The following is a 23,335-nucleotide window of genomic DNA, read 5'->3' on the forward strand; positions in this document are numbered from 1 at the left end:
AAAGACTCATTGTTGAGGCACCATACTGACCATTAACCACCGAGGGGCCTTGGATAATGATGGGCCTGACTAGTTTCATCAGGTGTGTTTTCTCAGAGTCAGTTTTACCTCAAGGAATCTTCGCTTTCTGAATTTTTTTTGACTAACAATCATATTATATTGGTTAGATTGTTGTGACCTGTAGAAATGTACCAGCTGTGGTACAAGCCACAATGTGACCTTTTCATCCTCTGAGGCTAATTTATAAGGAAGGGAACATGTTTTACTCTCTTACCATTTGTAACCAGTTTCCTAATGCCACAGGCATCCACACTTCCCTCGTCGAAGGCATTCCACTGAGTTGATACTCTCACTTTATACTTTCAATTGTGCATGTCTGCCCTTATTATAGAGAGCTTGTGTTTTGTAACCTCTCATTTCCAGTGTCAAACCATTTATCTTCATGCTTTAGCTCCTGTGCCACAAAACAATTCCAGTGATTCATCATCCTGTTTGATTCTTCACATATATTGCCATTGCACCGTTTCTCAGACTCCTGGCAACACTTTGTGGCACTAATTGATCACTGGCACACGTTTCGGTGAAATGCCCACCTTATTCACATCTCACATGTGCATGATGAATGCACATCAATTTAAAGGGAATCAAATAAGCACACACAGAGCACAGATTATGACTAATACAATGGGCTAAATATTCTCCTAATGATGTCAAAGATTAGGTATCAGACTGGCTCAGTTGATAGCACTCCTGCCTCTGAGTTAGACAGCTATGGGTTCAAGCCCACATTCGGAATTTGAACTCCATAATTTAGGTTGACACTCCAATGCAGAGGGTGGACTGCATTGTCAGAGGTACAATCCTTTGGATAAGATGTTAAACCAAAGTTTCCGTCTGCCTGAGTATATGTATGCAGTATTGATCCCATTTCTGTGGATGATGTCAACAAGAGGGAGCATATAGATATTTAAAAAGCTTTTTTTTGTTTGTTGATTATTGTTTTACACCTCAAGAAATAGAAAAAAAGACGATGTAAGTAAAGATTTTATCAGTCTCAATGGGCCCAATAGCCTCCTTCTGTGCTGTAAATTTCTATGAATATATATGTCAATATGGTTAGAATTATGGTCATTTCAAACAACTCGATTAAATATTGAAGCGATTGAGTCGGTGTAAAATGTCTCTATTTAACTCCAAAAGCCATTCCTGTGTTAACTTGATCGCATTTTGGAATTACCACTTGAATAGTGAAAGCCCTGTAGGATATCTAATAGGGGGCAGCCTTGAAGGAGTTGCCACTGAATATTTTCGAATGTTTTAATGAACACTTTACAATCTCCTGTCCTCTTCCTTTAGGCCCAATAGCTTTGAAGTCATGGCATTGGATGGAGTAAGCACTGGGATCTTTCAGTTTTACACTGCCCAGGAAAGCACTGACTGGCTGAGGGCAATATCAACCAACATCAACGATCTGACCCTGCAAAACGTAGGTTTGCTCGGAGCTGAATAGAACCTTAACAGAAAAATAATGCAATCACTGTGTGATCTTGAATATACATTATAAAATGTTTTCATAACTTCATTCCCACATGAGCTCTAACAAACTTGCCTGAAGCTTTGCCAGTTCTAATCCCTCACCTCTTCTCTGTCATTAACCGCAACAGGTTCCATTTAGCAATCTTAATGTGGATTTAAACATACTGCAGTGAAGTTTGAAGTGTTTCAAAACGCTATTGTGGACCATCATGTTGAAAAGCATGACGAACTGCCAGAAATTTCACCCCAATACTTTAGTTCTGTGACACCTTTATTGAAAATGTGCTAAAAATAATATTTCCCACAAAATATCAAATATTCCAAAAACTTTGTACTCTCCTGAAATATGGGCAGACTGTAGGCAATGAAACTTGGGCATGAAACTGTTTTTGTTCCACATAGAATTACACAGCATGTTATGGTATGGAAACAAACCATTAAGCCCAACCAGTCCATGCCATTGTGAAGTCCTGTAGCTCAGTGGCTAGAGCACCCGCCTCGCTAGCGAGAGACCTGGGTTGAATTCCCACTGGGCAAAACCTTAGGCAAGTTTCCTTGGAAGTTTCCTTGCAAGTTTCTCCGGAATATCGCCAGATTACGGCACTACCTCACCCCTCACGCTGCTGAAACCCTGGTTCACGCCTTTGTCACCTCAAGGCTGGACTATGGGAACTCTCTCCTCGCCGGCCTTCCCGCCACCTCCCTCCACAAGCTGCAGGTCATTCAGAACTCTGCAGCTCGTGTACTGTCCCGCACCAGGCTTCGGGACCACATCACTCCTACCCTCGCTCGCCTCCACTGGCTCCCCATCCCCCAGAGGATTGATTTCAAGATCCTCATCCTCACCTACAAGGCCATTCACGGCCTTGCTCCCTCCTACCTCTCCAACCTACTATCCCCCTACCTACCTGCCCGTACCCTCCGTTCCTCTGGCTCCGGTCTGCTCCACGTCCCCCGCCCCAACCGCCCTACTATCGGTGGTCGGGCCTTCAGCCTCTCAGCCCCGAGGCTCTGGAACTCCATCCCCAGTGCCTTCGCCTTGCTTCCTCCCTTTCCTCCTTCAAGGCCGGTCTCAAAACCTTTCTCTTTGACCGTGCCTTCAGCTCCCCTCTCGACTCTCTTCCTCTGCCTCGCTCCCTCCCTTCCCTCCCCTCACCCTGACCATTTCCCCCCTCCTCTCTCCTCCCTTCCCTCCCCTCACCCTGACCATTTCCCCCTCCTCGCTCCCTCCCTTCCCTCCCCTCACCCTGACCATTTCCCCCCAATGCTCGGGTCATGACCCAACTGTGCAGCGCCTTGGGACGTCCTCCTGACGTGAAAGGCGCTCTATAAATGGAATCTTGTTGTTGTTGTTGTTGTTGTTGCTCCACACACCTCTGTTTATGTAGCAGTAAATAGGAACCCAGTTGTTAGTTGATTGGCGGATCGTTTTTCTGGGGATAATAAATCCTTCAAAAAAAAAAATAATAATAAATTGGTCACTTGACTGCTGTGGGGCACTGCTATGCGCAATTAGTTGCTGCATTTGCCCACAAAATATACAGTCAAGTAACTTTACAGTATACTCCTGTGAAGCGCTTTGAGACGTCTTGAAGACATAAGGCGCTATATCAAATGCAACCATTATTATTTATACACCACACAGGCCTCCACCAATCCTATTCCCCTTGGATATATCCTTCTATTCCCTTCTCTCTCATGTATGCAACATATTTCTGAGAAGAAGTAACTTTGCATTGTATTTTACTTCCAACACAGATGAAAATGGCCAATAAATGCTGTTCTCCAAATGATCAGGTAAGATATATGACTTTATTTTCTTCTGTTGACCCTCAGATGATTTCTGTGCAACCTTTTTTTTAAAATTAAAAATGTGATCTCGATGCAAAGATCTTGAATTTTTAGTGAGTTTTATTAATTATCAAATTTGATCGGAAAAACAACTGACTCTACAACAAGAACTCATTCTGCTAATCACTAAGGCTCCCCCACACAGCATGCAGCATTCTATTTTGGGCTGATACTAAATTTGCTTGCTTGCTTCCTTCCTCTTATATATTGCAGCACCTTTTATTAGCTCATCTCCGGTGTCTGAACATATCCAAAATCCCAGGTATTGCCAGTGGTATCACGACTGTCTTTGGGAATAATTAAAGCATGATTGCAGTATAGTTAGATATTTGGATTCTTATAGCTATGGCCAAACCATTCTTATAGCCATAGTTTTCAACACAACCAAGGTGCTACAGTGAAATAAACCAGACCACTGTGTGCAAACTCAAATCTCTTGTGTATCAATTGAGTGCTGGGGTCCTGTCCTCTGGCAGCTGATAATGTAGAATTCTGTCACAGAAATTATTTGTGCAGTACAATGTTAAATGCAACCAGAGGGCCCTTTTCCTGGTGGGCGTGATTCATTTTGTTTCACCCCTTTGATACCACTCTGATTCACACTCGTCTTTTTATGTTGGAGGCATTCAAATCAATTTCAGGTTTTTCACTGAGTGTTTAATCCTTATTAGAAGTTTCACCTTTGTCCTTTTATTAATGTTTTCTTGATATGTAAAGATATCTCCTTTGTCCCTATCCCCAACTGCATTGAATTTTAATTTATTGTGAATGACTCAATCACACCTTCGGATTTTCTTATTCATTATTTCTATACAAAATGTGACTCTGGGCAACCATTGTTTCCCGAGCACATCAATCTTATGGTGAGCCTTTTAATAGGAAATATTAGTGGCAACCTGTCTTTCTGGAGGATCTATATAAACTTCTGCTGCAGAATGTGGACTGTGAAATAATTCAAAAACAATGCAATACATCAAATCACAAGTGTGTGTTTTGCTTTAGGTCACATTTGATACACAAAAGATACAATAACATAAAAGATGAAAGACAAAACAGCTGAAATCCCTTGAAAAAGTGAATAAAATTCAGACTGTGAATTCCTATTTTCAGTTCCTTCCCTCTCTCCTTAAACACATAAAACAGAAATGGAGAGGAACTGAACAGCATTCACGATGCCCTATTTACCGTAGGATGCTGTGCTGTTTGTTTCATGCAAACTCATTAACTACTGTAAGATTTCTCCTCCTGCACACTGCATGCCTGAGTGACTTTACTGCCCACTTGCTTGCATTGTGTCTCTCAAATCCCTTAGTTACCTACCATATTCCTCTGCAATTTATCATCTGCCAATCACCCACTCCATTTCTGTAAACCGGTTTCTCAGTATCCATGATTATTTTTTCCCTATGTTTCTGATTTTCTTTAGCTCAAATCAATTACTCCAAATATCAATTAGATTTCATAGTTCTTTAAAGCCACTCTCGGGTATGTTTGAAAATATTCAACTACAAGTTACATGTATGCACTGTGCACAATTGGCTGCTGTATTTTGGCCACAAAACACACAGTCAATCCACTTTACTATATATTCCGTGAAGCGCTTTGAGACGTGTCAATGATGTGATAAGGCACTATATCGAATGCAAGGATTATTATTATTATTTGTGTAGTGCCTTACGTGTAAAATGAAAGGTCTCAAAACACTTTACAGAATGAAATTAAACAAAGAAACAATGATACCTGCAGCCAGATCTTTGATGTTCGCGCTCCACCTTTCAGCAATGAATTTGTAGCAATATCCAACCAGTATTCAAGCAGTTTATACAAGGTTTGTGCTGGTCAAGATTGAGCTGTTCCACTCACAGAATCATGATTAGAATGATCGGCTGCAATAAACCTGCTAACCAAGGGGGACGTTTGAATTACTCACAGAAATTCAAACAAAAGTGCTACACTCAGCTTCGCAAATCAACAAGAAAAATAATCAGTTATGGGAGCCAGTGCAAATCCATGGTCTTAACAGATTCAGTGAGTTAATTAACACATTGAACCTGGTAAAACTATCAAAACATTAATCCCAGAATCTGAGGTATAATTGAATCCCCTCTAATCCCCCCTCACCCCACACAGTTAAACACCAAAGGAGATGATGTGCTCTTTGGCTATGTTTCCTTATGCTGCATCGTGCTTCACCAAAACCCTACCAATCTCCTGTCAATTTCCTATAAGTAGTTTTGAATACTAGATGAAACTTCAAACAGACATTGCACACAGTTCCACGTGTTGGGTAAAACTTTATTGAATATGGGACGAGGGTAAAGGATTTCTTAAATTTATGATAGGATCATATCCATTAATGGAAAAAAAGGAAAGAAAATTATTAACAGATAAAAATAACTTTCATGCATGAATATAATTTAATGTATATATGAAAGATCTTAAGAGTGTGAAACCTTAAGATTTAATACATTTATAAAAAATATATAAAAATGAAACGCTTAAAAAACATTTTAGACATAAAAATAGTTTATAACATTTTATAAAAACTAACAGTAAAGAGTAAACTGTGTCAATAAAGCCATTTGTACCCTCAAAAATCCTTATCATTACAAAGCATATTCAAGTCGTAGAATCATAGACTCCTACAGCACAGAAGGAGGCCATTCGGCCCCATCTTTGAAGCAGCTACCCAACTACAACAACTTACATTTATAAAGTAGGCTTTACGCAGGATAGTGTCCTGGAGCTATCCAACTAGTCCAACTCCCCCGCTCTTTCTCCATAAACTTGCAATTTTTTTTCTTTTCAAGTAATTATCCAATTCCCTTTTGAAAGTTATTCATAGAATCATAGAATAAGTTCTCCTTATCTCCCCTCTGGTTCCTTTGCCAATTAGGTTGAATCTGTATCCTCTGGTTACCAGCCAATGGAAACAGTTTCTCCTTATTTACGCTATTAAAAAACCCTTATTTTGAATCTTGTTACACAAATACATGTATAAAATGCTCCAGTAAATGACTGCAACCCTTTTAAGAATGAAAATAATGGAAAGCAATCACTGCCTAAAACACTTTGATAATTAATCTGCAATAGTTCTTTGAAGATGGAGGTTCTTTTTCTGTATGAAAAGCTGAAGAAAGATGTTTTGGGCGCTACTTTGCTTCCACGAGAGTCATAGAGCTATGTCCAAATCGTTCTGAAGTCAACAACAACGACAATTTGTATTTATATAGCATCCTTCAGATTGAGGTAGAGAATTCCAGAATCCTGGGGTGTAGTGACTAGAAGCACAGACGCTAATGGTGGAGCAGAGGGAATGAGGGACTAATAGGAGGCTGGAGCCATCTGATTGATGGGGGCAAGTATAGGAGTGGGTTGTAAGCAGAGAGGTGCCAGGGCATGAAGTGAATTGTACATGAATATGAGGATCTTGAAATCTATCCGTTCTGCAATTGGGAGCTAGTGGAGCCTAACCAGGATTCAGATGATGAGTGTGGTATTAATATAGGTGAAGATACAAGTGGCGGAGTTTTCAACTAATTGGAATTTATGAACAGTGAAGCTGGGGAAACCGGCAAGGAGGGCATTGGAAAAATCGCGGTGGAAAGTAATGAATACTGGATAAGAGTTTCAGCTGGCTATGAGGTGTTGAGTAATTAACTATAATGCTAATTGTAACTCAAATAAATGCAAAGGTAATCACAAGTGTGTGTCTGTGTAGGAGGAAGGGATGGTGTGTGTCATTATGAGGGAGGTTATGTTCTTGGTAAGCTTCTGGTTGCAAATAGCATCATACAACCATATAAATTTACAGCACAGAAGAAGTCTATCACATCTATGCTAAATCTTTTAAAGAGCAATCCTTTCAGTCCCATTTATTATTAATAATAATCATTGCTTTTGATATAGCGCCTTATTACATTGTTGAGACATCTCAAAGCGCTTCACAGAATATACTGTAAAGTGAATTGACTTTACAATTTAACTGCCTTTACATATACCCCTGTCACTGATTCCTTTTTAGATATTAATCTAGTTCCTCTTTGAAAGCTAATATAGAATATATTAACAGAATATATTGTAAAGTGAATTGACTGTATATTTTGTGGGTGAAATACGGCAGTCAATTGCACACAGCAGTGTCCCACAAACGGTCGTGGATTGAGTGAACAAATATTTATTATTTTTTTAAGGAATTATTACCCCTGGAAACACGATCCGCCAATCGACTAACAACCGGGTTCAAACTTATTGCCAGGTAAACAGAGTCATGTGGAGTAAGGAAGCTTGCCCAACATTTTGCCCTGCCGGGAATCAAACCCAGGTCTCTTGCTTGCAATGCAAATGCTCTAACCACTGGGCTACAGGACTCCACATGCCGGGGACGTTCAAAATGTTTCCACATGTCCAACCCAGGCAGGCCAGGGAGCCACCCCAGGGATCATGACAAAACCATTAGCTGCTAAGTGACTGCACACATTTTGAAAGAAATGTTCCACATGCTCATGTGCTTTTGTAAAGTCTCGGACTGCAAGGTCACCACATCCACAAATACGATTCAGGAGATTTGAAGGCTTCATTTTGTGTTGAAACAGATGAGCTGTTCTTGGCAAAACAACTATGCCAAAAAATGGCTTCTTGAAGAAGGTGTGAGTTTAAAGAAAGAAAGTTTAAAGAAAACATCCTTTTAGATTGTCAAGGTTTTGAAGGTCTTAAAGCTAGTGTCCTCCACTGCAATAAATTAGAATTTCTTGAATCCAGGAGCTTTCTTATCACTCGTAACCAGGCATATTAGCTCCAGCTCCTCCAGGCTTATCCCTTTTCAAGGCCAGTAAAGTCGTGTGGGATGATAGTCTTTGTGCAAAAAGAGGTTTGGGTAATGGATACAATGTGTGATGGTGTAGCAACCAGAATACAGAACTAACTCGTGTTTAAAGCAGAAATAGCTGAAAAGAAAGATTGTTTAAGTTAAAGGAACATGTTCCCCTTTGTACCTGCTGTCCAACACCAATACACCATCATGTTGGGCCGTTCTATAGGAGTCTGTTGCCTGCTTGTGCACTGAGACTCAAGAAATTCTCATTTAAATTCTCATGGTGGTCTGACCTGCTTGTACTCCACTCCTCTGCCTGCCTCCTTCGCTCAGATAGCACAGGCCTGCTGTGTGTCCCCAGACTTCTCCGTACCACCGTTGGTCACCCAATCCAAGACTGTTTATGGGACACTGCTGTGCGTAATTGGCTGCCGTGTTTCGTCCAAATATATGTATAGTCAATTCACTTTGCAATATATTCTGTGAAGCGCTTTGAGATGCCTCAACGACGCGATCAAATACAAGGTTTATCTTTTTTATTATTATTGGTGTCTATACCTTCAGCCACAACATGCCTAGCCTCTGGAATTCTCTGCCTAAATCTCTCTCCCTCACCCCCTCTTTACCCACCTTTAAATTCCCCTTTTCAAGACCTATCTCTTCAACTGCACCTATGGTCGCCTCCTCCACTTCCATGTTCAGCATCCAACCCCACCACTGTGCAGCACTCCAAGACGTTATCCTGTGTGAAGGTCGCTATATAAATTCCAGTATTTGTCTTAAAGCAGTCTAAAGTGATGGAATTTACCGAGTAAAAACTAACAGTGATCTAGAGCTCACCCATTAATGAGGGTTAACAAAAGTTTGTACATTGGTTACAGGGAATTTTTTACATTGAAAAAAGAATTTCACTAGGTTTTTGGACGAATTGCATTGTTTTACTCTCTAAATTCCAACATTAACCCTGCAAATGTTTGGATGGAATTTCCCCCCTCCCCCTGCTGTCGTAACTTTAAGATTACCCTAACAATACTATGTCTATTTCTGTGTCATGTGCAAGACGTAATACAAAGACATAAAGACATAATGCAAATGAGATGCCACTTAATCTGCAATACTGTATGCACAGGCTGTCTCTGTATGAACAGACTGGCAGGACTGATGTATTTTGTGCACTTGGTTTGCCTCTCCTTGTTATGACTTTGTAGCAGAGTGGGCTGTCAGTCTCAGTTGCAACGAAATCCTCATAATTCCTTTCAGAACACTTTTTAAGAAGAGATTCCCTGATAATCTAGTTCAGTAATTTCCTGTTTCATTTAGACATTATGATATGTACAGTGTTCTTGAAGTGTCATTGCAAAATTAATAGCATTTTGAGCAGGAGTAATAAAAATGCAGTGTTTTGATTTTGAGGATTGATTTTTCAATTTTCTAAGGTTTTCCTCTGCAGATAATTCACATGGGGTGGGTGAGTGAGAGACTTCTGGCATCTGATTCCTCTCAGCTTTACAAGTTCAAGTTTCTGGGACTGAAGAGCTCATTGCTTTACATTTTCAATACTCCACCGGTAAGAGATAGCGAATCATTATTTATCTAGCAGCTCTCGTTACTGACTCTTACATGTCTGTGAACTTTGTAATTCTAATTATGTTCCTCCTTCATCTTAAGCATGACTTAAAGCAGTTGTTTTAGCTGCCGCTTTAAAATAAAAAATATAAATGGAATCCCTGGCATTTTTGACATTTTCCTGACTTATGCCAGGTGTACCGCCTTCTAAATATTGCTCTTTGCATTCTACTCCTGTGGAAATCTGTTCAGCGTTACATTAGATTCACGATAATTAGAAGATTTTGTGTCTGTTTGTGACTGTCAGAGTCTAGATTTATTGAGTCTACCTTGAATTCGGCTACACTTAGTCCCATATTGTAAAAGTAATGGGGATGGTGCAGAGTGCACATCTGCTGTGCTGTCATTGTGAAACACATGTGTGGAGAGTCAATGTGTACATTTCCGCAGCAGCAATCTTTCACCCTCATGGCAAATAATCACTGTTTTCTGATGCTGCTGTCCCTAATAATAATTTAAAAATTAATAGTAATCATCAATAATGCTCGCGTTTAATATTATACCATATTATGTCGTCGAGTCGACTCAAAGCACTTTGCAGAATTTTATTGTGAAGTGTATTTCGTAGGCAAATAGGGCAGCCAATTTACACACAGCAATTCTCATTTTGAATAGTCCCATGGAATCTTTAACATCTACCTGAACAGGTAGAGGGTTAACAACAGGGGGTTAAATTCTCTTTATACTTTAAACTTGACCCTTTCAGTACAGTTGTGCCATTGTGTCCAGAATTGACTGAGAATCCAGTCTGATAATCTAAGTGATGAGATGAATTTATATTCTTTGGTATATGAACTCTATCTTTTCATGTACTGTGCAACAGTGCATTTAGTCTTCTATTATCTGAAGGGGTTCTTATGTGTCTCTCATCTCTGGCTATCTATTGATAGTCCACAGATGGTTATGGTGGACTAATAATTGTGTAACCTCAGATTTGGATTTCACAAAAAGACTAATTTGGAGGCTTTACCAGCTGAAACTAGATTAAGTAAACCTGATGCTCGTGAAAGGCGCTTAATAGCTGTCCTGTTCCTTGCAACATTTTAGTCTCTCAAAATCTACTCCATAAAATATAACTCTATTGTAGATTATACTGTTAAAAGAATTGGATCAATTCTTGCTCCCTTAATGTTCTATATATTAATGTCTCTAAGGTGTCCAGTTAATCAACTTCATTTCCGTTCAATTGGGGTTGAAAAGGTACTCGAACAAATTATCCAAATTTATAATTTACAAATGTATTTATAAAAAATAACACATAAATTATTATTAAAAATAATAATGATAATATTATCCATGTTAAGGCCAGATAAGGCAGCAGAGATATATAGTACCTTTTCTCCAGGGATCCTTCTGTACCTCACATATCCCTCGAGAAACCTCGGATCTGAGGATATCTGGAGCCCGGGACTCAAACACAGTGACACTAGTCAATGTGAGTTTCTTGTAGCTTGGTGGTTCGAGCACTTACCTCGCAAGCGAGATACCTGGGTTGGATTCCCGGCAGGACAAAATGTTGGGAAAGTTTGGTCAATTCACTTTACAATATATTCTGTGAAGCTCTTTGAGACGTCTCAAAGACGTGATAAGGTGCTATATCAAATGCAAGGATTAATATTATAAAATACTACAGTGTATATCACTTGCACTTTATTCAGTGGAAAATTCCCTGCTTGGGTTCTTTTTCAGCTCTTAAAAGTGCAGTTGAAAATGTCTGCTGGAGACTGTGAATGAAGTAAATAATTCTTGCAGTGTTCACAAACAATGCCAATCATGCTTGTGTTTAATAATCCCCACTGTGTTTGGTTGTAACCTTAGGGTTTAAATACTATTGCTGTGAAACACGATGATGTGTTAATGTCAGGACTGTGACAAACATTTCTGTTTGTGTTATGACAAATGTTTGTGTGCATAAACATACACTGGGAAAATACAATAAGAAAGCTTTGGTACGTGCATACTGTGCAGGAGCTTGTCAAGTGGTTAACATTTGATTTATTTTCTTCCTTACACTGTTTAAGATTTTGCTCTATATCAGTTGCTACTTAACAGATCACTTCACATTCTTCAGATTATAACATAAATTAGCACAGGTTGGGACGTCCTCCTGACGTGAAAGGCGCTATACAAATGTAATGTTGTTGTTGTTGCTATCACCAAACCTGTGGGTATCCTAGGCATCAGGTTAGATTCACCAACTGTCCTTCCTACCCCTTATCTGGTCCCTGACCAGGAATGTTTTCCTTCATCTTCTCCAGTTATCCCCCCTCCTAACATAGCACACATCCAAACCCTCATCAAGGCTTTCGTCACCTCCTCCCTTGATTATTCCAATGCCCTCCTCGACAGTTTCCCCAGCTCCACTATACACAAAATCTTACTAATTCAAAACTCTGAGGCCCATATCCTCACCCGCATTAAACTCCATACCCCCATTATCCCAATCCTTGCCAGACTCCACTGGCTCCCTATTACAGAAAGGATTGACTTCAATATCCTCACACTCATTTACAAATCGCTCCATTCACTGTCACCTCCCAGCTCTCTGACTTGTTTACTTCCCACTCCAATATCCACTGCCTCTTCTCGGCTGGCACCAGCCTCCTATATGACCCTCGTCCCCACCGCTCCAACATGAAAGTCTGTGCTTTCATTCACTATGCCCCGAAACTCTGGAACTCTCTTCCTCAATCCCTCCACCTTGCCTACTCCTTCCCCATCTGCAAATCACGCCTGAAGACCTTCCTCTATGATAGTGCCTGGTCACCTCCCCCCCGTGCTCAACGCCAAGCTCCGCCACTCTTGAACATTCCCAGCCACTACCCCATGTGAAGGCTGGTATATAAATCCAGGCTGTTGTTGTTAAATGTAGCTTTGTGTGAAACTATTGTTTTTCTGAATTGTAATTCCATTGTTTTTGTGACTGATGAGTGAAAATAATCTAATTGCTATCAGAACTCTCCATAATGTTGTGGACTTCAATCAAGTCACCCCCTAACCTCATCAGCTGTAGTGAAAACACCACTAACTTGTTTCATTAACAACTCATTTTCCTTCTCAAACAGCTAATCGGAGCTGTTCCAAAACACTTATATCTATCCAGCACTGACAGAATAATATAAATGTCCACAGATTATTTTTGCACTTTGGAGATGTAACCCCAAATCTCTGCATTCTGATTCTTTTACACACATCAAGATTGCCATTGTGGATAAATGAGTGCTGTAGATAAAGCACTCTGGTATGATCATTTTTTTCAATTACATGAGCGGCATGTTTTCTCCATCCACTATGATAAGGCCAGACCTTGGGACGAGACCCATTTCTTCGACAAAGTGTCAAGTTATTTGAGAACATTTGTAACATATCATTCTCAGCAGTCTGTAACGCGGTCAACAAATCTAAAAAAATTAATATCTCTGATCAAACCTTAAGCAATTGAATCAAAGTTCATATGGCTAGATGTCAAGGGATACCTGCACACACGTTAGTGGGGAATCAGATTTGCGGTCCCCAGGTGCTTCTAAAGAGGATGTAATTATCATTGCTGCTCTGTGTGGATTCATTCTCCTTGAGACGTCGGACAGAATGAAACCAAATCTGCAAGAGACGAGGAAGCCATGAATCATACGAGAAACAGTTATCACCTTTCCTGGTTGACTTTAAGTGTTCTTTACTGTTTATTATCTGACGGACTAACCCAGGTGCTTGTAAGACATAATTGATGGGCTCTAACATTTTCTCAATGGTGATTGACAGTGATTAAGTTTATAGGGAAATCTACTGGTGATTTGCTGTGAGAAGATTACTTCACTGCAACTTGACAAGATAGGAGGTGAATGTTATTCAATGTCGTTTCACAATTTGGAAAATAAGCTTTTGCCTTCTTTCCTTTCCATTCTATTCCCTTGGTATTTAATTATAGTTAAAGGTGTGCATTGGAGGTAACTTGTGCTTGGAAGAGATACATATTTTTATACTATCGAGTCTTCCAACAATTTGTGCATTCAATACTGTAATGTTTTGGGGATTTCAAGGCTGTTAGCAGTGAGTCATTACAGTGTTACCATTGGCAGTTTGATCAAGTGATTTGGGCAATTTATTTTTGTTCTCGGCTTGTGACTATCTCAAACAAATAATTCTTCATTATCTCTCCCTTTTGACTTTCATTTATCTTTGTTTTGTGGACATGGATTTAACATGCTCTCTAGTTAGTTTTACATCGTTTATATCCAGCATATATTTTTGTCTATAATAATAATAATCCTTGCATTTGATATAGTCTTATCACATCTTCAAGATATTTATATGCAACATTTTCTATTCCCAAAGATGCAGATCACCTGTTTAGAAAGAAAACAATTGTCACTCGGATGTTTGTATTGTATAAACCCAATTGAGGGCTGTGAAGGATTGAAAGCATTAGAAAATCAACCAGATTATAAAGATGTTACTAGGTTCTGGGTTTGTTTAGGAATGGGAAGGAGCATCAGAAAACAGAAACAGGAGGAAGCCAATAAGCCAGTCAAGCCTGTTACACAAGAGGATTTACTTTGTTCCACAAAAGGATTTGTGGAGGTTTTAGTTAGAACATTGGCCTCAAAAGCGAGAGGGCCTGGGTTTGATTCCTGGGCAGGGCAAAACCTTAGGCAAGTTTTCTTACTCCACATGCCTCAGTTTACCTAGGAGCAAGGAGGAACCCTGTTGTTAGTCGATTGGCGGATCGCTTTAAGGGGATAATAATCCCTTCAAAAATATTTTTAATAAATAAATAATAATTTGGTCACTCAATCCACGACTGTTTGTGGGACACTGCTGTGCTCAATTGGCTGCCACGATTCACTGACAAATACACAGTCAATTCACTTTTCAGTATATTCTGTTAAGTGCTTTGAGATATCTCAATGATGTGATAAGGCACTGTATCAAATATAAGGATTATTATATTATTACTTTTCGAATGACAGGATTAGCAAAACATAGTAGCTTCAGTCAGTCCTTAATAATTAGTGTTACAGATGTTGGGTTTGATACTGGAGTCGTTCTGTAAAGCCTCATGAGACAATTATTGATCTGTTCAGGAATTACGTTTCATTATACTGATATTAGTAAAGCTGTTCGAGTATCAATTTAATGGGATAATTGAACTAATAAAAGTAGCACCACTCAAAATAACTTGAAATCAGGGATCTGATGCAAAGTCAATATTTTCCATAAGGTTATGTTGGGTTAATAATAGCATGAACTCCCTATAGCTGTCAGGGCCCATGTTTTCTAAGTAAATTTTTATTCAATATAAAATTGACTTAAGTTTTAGGTCAAAAATAATCATTAGAAAAATTTACTTATGAAATTGACTATGTATTTTTAGTTTGCAAATATAATACTTCACTTGCAAATTTATAAATACAGTCATTACTCGTTATGGTAAATCTTGTGGTAAAGGCACAATATCAATATAAATAAAGTTCAAGATCCTCATTCTCAACTTTGAATTTCTCCATGGGATTTGAGAGAGGTGAGAGAGGTGAGGAAAGCTGTGCTTTCAGTCATCTTTCCCATCCTCACCTCTCTCAGCTCCCATCCCAGCTCAGTTGGGGTGCCACCCAATTCTGTTATGAGCTTTGAGAAGTCCTCCTGATGAATAATAATAATAATAATAATAATCCTTGCATTTGATATAGCGCTTTTCACGTCGGGAGGACGTCCCAAAGCGCTTCACAGAACACACTGTAAAGTGAATTGACTGCATATTTGTGGGCGAACGCGGCAGCCAATTGCGCACAGCAATGTCCCACAAACAGTCGTAGATTGAAAATGACCAATTTAATTATTGTTTTTGGTTTTTTGGAGGGATTATTATTATTATGAAAGGCACTATATAACTGTAAATTGGTATTGTTACTGTAAATATTATAATCAGGACTTTAAGCTCATTGTCCAGGCTCACACTCCAGTTCGATGCTGGAGGAGTGCTGCATTGTGACAGATGCTGTCTTTCATTTGAGATATTAAGCCAAAGCTCTATCTGCCTGTTCTCAGGTGGAATTAAAGATCCCATGTCACTTAAACAAAAGATGAGAGAGTCTTTCCCAGTGTCCTGGCCAACAATCCCCCAGATAAAGTTCCGTTCTGATGAAGGGGCGTGGACCCGAAACGTTGACTCACTTTCCTTTCTCCATAGATGCTGCCTGACCTGCTAAGTTTTCCCAGCTCTTTCTGTTTTTGCCCCGATAAAGTTGATTGTTTACTTCATGTCTGTTTGTGGAGCATTGATGTATGCAAACTGTGTGCATCATTTTGATGATATAAGGTACTATATCAAATTCAAGCATTATGATTATGTTGGTGTTTGCTCCTACAAGAAGACATGCATCCTAATCCCAATTCCCTGATGTTTCCTTATACTCTCATAACTTTCCTCTACATGTGCATAACCAATTCTCTTTTGAAAGCCCATTACATGTGTCTAGTCTCCAAAGTGGCTGAAGATTTGTGCATTGGTGATGGAGTGGAGGGCAAGGAACAGATCAGACTTAGCAGAGTGACATCAAAGTTGCTATGATATTGCAATGACTAACAATAAGAGCCCATAGTACAAATCCTGATCTAATGTATGTGCATCTTTACTGATCAATGAAGAAACTTAAACCCCTGTACATTGGAATATTTCTAAACTAGATTTGATTAATGTTACACATTTGTTCTGTATTCAAGAAAGTCTTATTATAACCTATTTTTACTTCTAAAATTCAGAACCATGTGATAGCTTGTCATTTCCAACTGTTCCTCGTGACCCTTTTTTAAAATAATGGAGTTATGATTGCTACCTTTTAATCCTGAAACATCTCTCAGAATTTAGTGAATGTACAAAACTATTAGTTGAACCATTAATTCTGTTCTTAGCTCCTTTCATGCCTTTCTTTACACTGCAGGAAATAATCAGAGCCTACTGCCATCAAGGTAGATATGTTTTAATGTCAAGCAGTGAATAATAAGTGCTCACTGTTAAAGATCAGTAGTTGATGGGCAAGGGCAGTAAAATACTGTGCTGTGATATTTCAAATTGTTTGAAAGAGTTTCATTGTAATTGATTCAGATGTAGATGGCTTTTCAGATCTAATTTTTCCAGAACATCCCCACCACCTCCAGACATCCTCCCATCACAGCGTCAAGCTATTTCTTAAATGATTTCAGAATTCTAGCCTCATTGACGCTCTGGGTAAAGAAATGTTTCCCATTGTCTGTCTTGAAACTGATTTGTGTCCTCTTGTTCTGCTCTCATGGCATATCTCGAAGTAATGTTTCAGGTTTACTTTATCAATCCCGTTTAAAATATTATACACATCATACACACCCATATTATACATACTGTACACAGATTCTAGATAATTGGCTAATGAATCAGTGAGGAGATGACGAGAATTTTTTTTACACAGCGAATTGTTACAATCTGGAATGCACTATCTGGAAAGGTGATGGAAGCAGATTCAATAATAATAATAATGATCCTTACATTTGATATAGCGCCTAATCACGTCTTGGAGACATCTCAAAGCACTTAGATTTTAAAAGGGAATTGGATATGTACTTGAAAAGAAAAATATTGGAGGGCTATGGAGAAAGAGTGGGGGACTAGTTGGATAGTTCTTTCAAAGAGCAGGGAGAGGCATGATGGGTTCTATGATTCTACCAGTATAAGATCCCCTGCGAGACCGCTCTTTTCAAGACTGTAGACTTCTAATCACTGCTCATAGTTCATTCCTTAAAACTGGTAATTATCCATGTTGCTCTCCTTTACTCTGTCTCTATGGCCTGATTAAACCTCTTATGTTGCGATGACCAGAACTGTGTCCAATATTCCAAGTACTGCCTGACCAGAGCTGTATACATCCTGAGCATGGATCAGGATCTGGGGATCTGAATTCAATAGATTTGAAATATAACCCAGCTTCCTATTTGCTTTGCTTATTGCTGCCTCACACTGTTTTAACATGGTGAGCGATCAGTCAACTAACACCCCAAGGTCTCTTTCAGCTTCTCCCTCAGGAAATTCTGACCCAAACATAGAGTCCATGACCCTCCTATTTTTATTTCTGATATGCACAACCATCTATGAGCTTGAAGTTTCCAGTTGTTTTTCGTGACCCTTTTTAAAATAATGGAGTTATGATTACTACATTTTAGACCTGACACATCTCTCCCAAGTTTAGTGAATGTACAAAGCTATTAGTTGAGCCATTAATTCCAGTTCTTAACTCCTTTAATGCCTTTACACTGCTGGAAGTATTTGGAGCTTCTCAGCAGCATTTTGAATGGCCTAATAGATTCTTTAACCTCTTATTTAAGGAAGCAAAACCCTTGCATTTCTACAGCACTTTATCACGTATTTATATGTCTCAAAGTCATCACGATCAAGTGCACTGACTGGTCTCAAAGACAAACAAGCAAGGAATATCCTGTGTCTGGCCGCTCTCACACTCAGCTTCTCTTATATGGTGGGAACCATAGCCTCCTACTACGACACAGTGTCTGTGTTAATCGCTCTGGGGAGCACCACCGCAGTATGTTTCGCTATTATCGTCTTTGCGAGTCAGGTGAGCCCTAACCTGTGGAGTCCTGTAGCTCAGTGGTTAGAGCACTCGCTTTGCAAGTGAGAGACCTGAGTCAATTCCAGGCAGAGGGCAAAACCTTGGGCAAGTTTCCTTACTCCACACAGAGCCTAATAATAATCCCTCCAAAAAACAAAAACAATAATTAAATTGGTCATTTTCAATCTATGAATGTTTGTGGGACATTGCTGTGCGCAATTGGCTGCCGCGTTCGCCCACAAATATACAGTCAACTCACTTTACAGTATATTCTGTGAAGCGCTTTGGGACGTCCTCCCGACGTGAAAAGCGCTATATCAAATGCAAGGATTATTATTATTATTATTATTCTGAATTGGTCAGATCTGTGAGGTAAATGATCAGTTAGTTACTCTGGATACCACTGGCCATTTGCTACCTGCCTATTTGGAAAGCCTCATTATCACTTACATGTAGTGTTTACCTTTGCTTCTCTGATTATGTTTCCTGCTTTTCTTTACCTCTAGTACAATCCTTGATAATATTATTAATAATAATCCTTGCATTTGATATAGAACTTTTCATGTCAGGAGCACATCTCAAAGTGCTCCACAAGGTTTAGTGTAATGTGTAGTGACTGTGTATTTTTGTAAGTGAATGCTTTATATCCCGACTTAATCATGAGGTTTCTTCAATGGTACCTTGCTCCTCAAACCATCTGGTTCTATAATACAATACAGTTTACATTATACAGCGCTTTTCACATCTTGCGGATGTCTCTAAGTATTATAGTTTGAGATTCTTGTAGAGTTATACCCAGGTGTACTATGAATGGTTTGAAAACAGGGTTTACATTTGACAAATAGCGAACAGCCCAGGACTGCCAGAGCAGATTTAGAATTCTAGTACATCCGGTTCAAAACAAGACTACATCTGGATCCACAAAGGAAGAAAATGTTTATGTTTTGTTAGGAAAGTGCAACTGAATAATTGTTTTATAAAAGAAATGACATTTTGAGACTTCAGCCTTTAACTGTTGCTTTGTAAGCCAGCTAATAATTGCTCAGCAAAACGTTGCAATTAGTATTCCCTCACATAGGGTTTGAAAAAGCACTTGCCAGGGAAATGGCAGTGTAAATAGTACTTTGATACAGGTAAGAGTGCCTCAGGACACAAAGTGCATCTCCTCCACAGAGTTCAGTGTATGTCTCACCCACTGACATGATTTTAGCTCTGAGATGATCGCAGGTCGAGCAGAGATTTCAGGGTCGGTATGAGGTACCTTGAGTTAACTGCAGGAGACTCGCTTTAGATTCCTGAGGACCATTATCTGGTGTAATGGCACTATTTTGTTCCTGATAATATTACAATACAATACCATTTTTTCCTCCATTTTATTCTGAATTTCAGTGTTACAAAATGTCAAAGCATCTCATTGCCCCTTCTTGTATAATTCTTTTGATGAGTGTTTGAATATGAGTTGAGACAGACTTTTCAGTTTATTTTTCAAAACAATGCATATTTGATCAGTAGCCATTTTAAATGTAGTTATTGTGAATGGGCAACATAACTGGAAATATAAAGGAATGTTTTCTTAAAGATGGTAATTCCTACTCAGACAGTGAAGATCAGATCTACAGGTCTCCACAATCACACAACCATCACAGTGATGCTTATTTTGATCAGCTTCGGAAATTGTCTATAAACGTAAATATAAATTGAGATTTATGCAGTGGTTTTCACATCGGGAGAATATCCTAAGGTGCTGACATTGACTCTTTGCTTTGCTTACCATAGGTTAGCATTCGCGACTGGCTACGAGCTGAGAAAATCTACAACCTCTGTGAGATTCTTTGTAAAGTTCATAAGGTAAATCTCTGTGTGACAGTGAAGCATTTCAGGTAGAAATGTTGAGCAGTAAACTACAGACGCCATGCAGAACGCACAGTAAAAACAGTAAATGACTGACTAACAATTGAAAGAAATAAACAGGAGTTTCTAGATGCACTGAACAATACCCATAGAATTATACAGTACAGAAAGAGTCCATTCAGCCCACAAGGTCTGCACTGTCTCTCAGAGCAAGGTGTCCATTCAATCCCACTGCCCTGCCATATCCTTGTAACCCTTCAAGCTTCTATCCTTCATAGGTCTGTCTACTTCACTCCTGAAACCCACAATGGTCCCTATCTCTGCCACCTTACTTGGCAGGGCATTCCACATCCCAACAACCTTGTAGGAAAAAACTCTCCATTCGCTGTTCTTGTGGTTATCTTCAATTCATATCCCTTAATCATTTGGCTACTGCACAAGTGGAAATAACTCCTAACTATTTACCCTGTCAAAATCCCTGATAATTTTCTACACTTCTACCACATGCGGCCATTTTTCCTCCATTTTCTTCTTGAACTTCAGTGTCGCAAAACTCATAGCAGCTCATTCCCCTTTTTGAATAATTCTGTTGATGAATTTTAATGAATGAGCTGAGACAGACTTTTCAGTTTATTTTTTATATACATTTTCCCAAACAATACATATTTGTTCAATGTAGTTATTGTGAATGGGCAACATAAATGTAAATATAAAGGAATGTTTTCTTAAAGATGATAATTCCTACTCAGACAATGAAGGTCAGATCTACATCAATAACAACAACAATAACAATATAGAGCTCTTCACATGGGGTAGATCCTGAAGAGCATCTACAGTCCACCACGATCACAGTAATATGCCTGTTTTGATCAGCTTCAGAAATTGTGTTTGACATTTTCAGTGCTTTTCAGATCCTTGTTTCTTTCTCTGAATGAGTTTGGCAAGGTTAATATGAATGGCAAAGCTTTCCTTACAGTAGAGCCTAGAATGCATTATACATCAATGAAACACGAGAAAAAAATGAACCACTTAAGAGAGTCATCTGAATCTAGATGTTCTTGACATTTCACCAAATATATTGATAACTGGTTGGATGCATAAATTCAATTTGTGAGTACCGTGTCAGTGCCTTCAGTTTCCCTGCTTGCGAAAATTGTTTTTCTCCCAAATAATATATAAATATTACATAGAATTTAACGTTAAAGGAATCTGTATATCTGAACTATTTTTATTTCACAATACTGTATCATGCTGCGATTTTCTTCAAAAAATCTTTAGCCTTTGATTTGTGGTTATCAGTAATGGCAAATTCACGTTGAGATGCTTTTACTTGGCACTGTCTGCCCGTAAAATTAAATGGCTCAAATGTAATCTACTGCAGAATATTTTACAGCTCTGGCTTGCTGATGAATGCTGGCTACAAGCAAACTTATATTTAGGTCTTCATCAGGACTGCGAACTTCAAGACCAGAGGCCGTATGGTTTCAGTATCCTGGCCGGACAAGGGAAGAGCCATTATTTCTACGTGGAGCTGGGCAGTGAGCTAGCCGTGTGGGAGAAAACCTTCCAGAGAGCAGTTTTCACGGAAGTACAGAGAACAGGGGTAAGCAGAAAACTTTTGAGTCTTTGTAGAGTTTTAATCAAGATGACAATCATAGATATGTTATGAAATGAACATTTCTTTGGGACTTAGCTGTAATGAATCCACACACATGATTGCATTAAGTTACCCATATTCAAAAACATGAATTGGTAAAAGTTGTAAGAAATATTTATAAATCAGGCTTATTTAAAAAGTTAAATATAGGCAATGCAATCATGTGCACAAACATGTCTATGTGTATTGTACAGTGGTTCTTTTTGTAATTCTTAATTCTTAAGAGATTAATAGTTCTCTCTGGGAATCTGTTTTGCATTAAATAATCTAATAAATAATATAATATATATAATAATCTTACCATTTGACATAGCTCCTTATCATGTCATATCTCAAAGCGCTTCACAGAATATACTGTAAAATGAATTGACTGTACATTTTATGGGTGAAACGCAGCAGCCAATTACATACATCAATGTCCCACAAACAGTCCTTTGGATGAGGTGTTTAACAGAAGTGAATAATCCAGTAAGGCCAACAATAAGATGAATACTAACAATACAATGTTCAATAATCTGGAATTATTTACTCCTTGAATTGAAAAACAAAAATGTATTTAATATAAATTTAAAAAATCCTTGCATTTTGCATAGTGCCTTTCACAATGGGAGGATGTCTCAAAGCACTTCAAAGGATTCAAGTCAGTTCAGCAACTCATCAAAGAGACATTTCTTTTTCAACATACTCTTTGCTGGTGTTGGCGTTACATACTTCTGATTATTGCAAGAGTTCTGACTTGCACAGTTCCTTATTAAGAAATTATATTTTAAATAATGCAAACTCATTTTCCAAATTATTGGGAAAAAGCAAGGGAAAAGTATCCACAGCAGCATAGAATAATGTGTGAGAACACTTCACAGGACAGTGTTGGTGCCAAGAATGGGGGAGAAGGGGGAGAGGACTATAGACATGGTTGAAGAAGCAGATTTTGAGAGAGAGACGATTCAAACAGAGGGATAAAGGGAGGGAGTCTGAAGGGTGGTGGGTTAAAGGTTCAGCCACCCACGATGGGGCAGAAGACGTATGTAGCAGAGAAGATAGCACCAAAGGACCTCCTTCATAATGGAAGGAGGGCATTCAGCTCACCACAATGAGCTGAATGGCCTCCTTCCATTATGAAATTCCTATGGTTCCTATCACAGAACACTCTAGATTGTAGTAAGTCTAGCCAAGGACAATCCAATCTATTCTAATTTGTGCTTTTCTATGTTTTGCATCTTCTAATACATGCATCCATTACAGCTATCTAACTGTGTGAGCTGAGTTCAACGGGGTCATCCTCTAATGGATAATGTATAGTTGATACAAAAAAGGATCAGTACAAAAAATAAACTTGGAAAGCTGCCATTAACTCAAACAATGTCAAAGTGGACAACTATGAATTCAGTGATGCATTCGATTTTACAATCC

The 23,335-nt window shown here is 38.9% G+C and overlaps 1 protein-coding gene across 1 annotated transcript in view; it reads left to right on the forward strand.

The window, feature by feature from the left end:
- Window positions 1-23,335, forward strand: part of sntg2 (syntrophin, gamma 2) — a 198,154-nt gene that overhangs the window by 151,362 nt on the left and 23,457 nt on the right. Inside the window, exons 10-14 of the mRNA XM_042333369.1 lie at window positions 1,357-1,486; window positions 3,295-3,333; window positions 9,651-9,767; window positions 20,194-20,265; window positions 21,662-21,871. Coding sequence (XP_042189303.1) covers window positions 1,357-1,486; window positions 3,295-3,333; window positions 9,651-9,767; window positions 20,194-20,265; window positions 21,662-21,871 — 568 coding nt within the window. The remainder of the gene's footprint in view (window positions 1-1,356; window positions 1,487-3,294; window positions 3,334-9,650; window positions 9,768-20,193; window positions 20,266-21,661; window positions 21,872-23,335) is intronic.

The sequence above is a fragment of the Callorhinchus milii genome, unplaced genomic scaffold, assembly GCF_018977255.1.
Source record: "Callorhinchus milii isolate IMCB2004 unplaced genomic scaffold, IMCB_Cmil_1.0 Scaffold3, whole genome shotgun sequence".
Lineage (NCBI taxonomy): Eukaryota > Metazoa > Chordata > Chondrichthyes > Chimaeriformes > Callorhinchidae > Callorhinchus > Callorhinchus milii.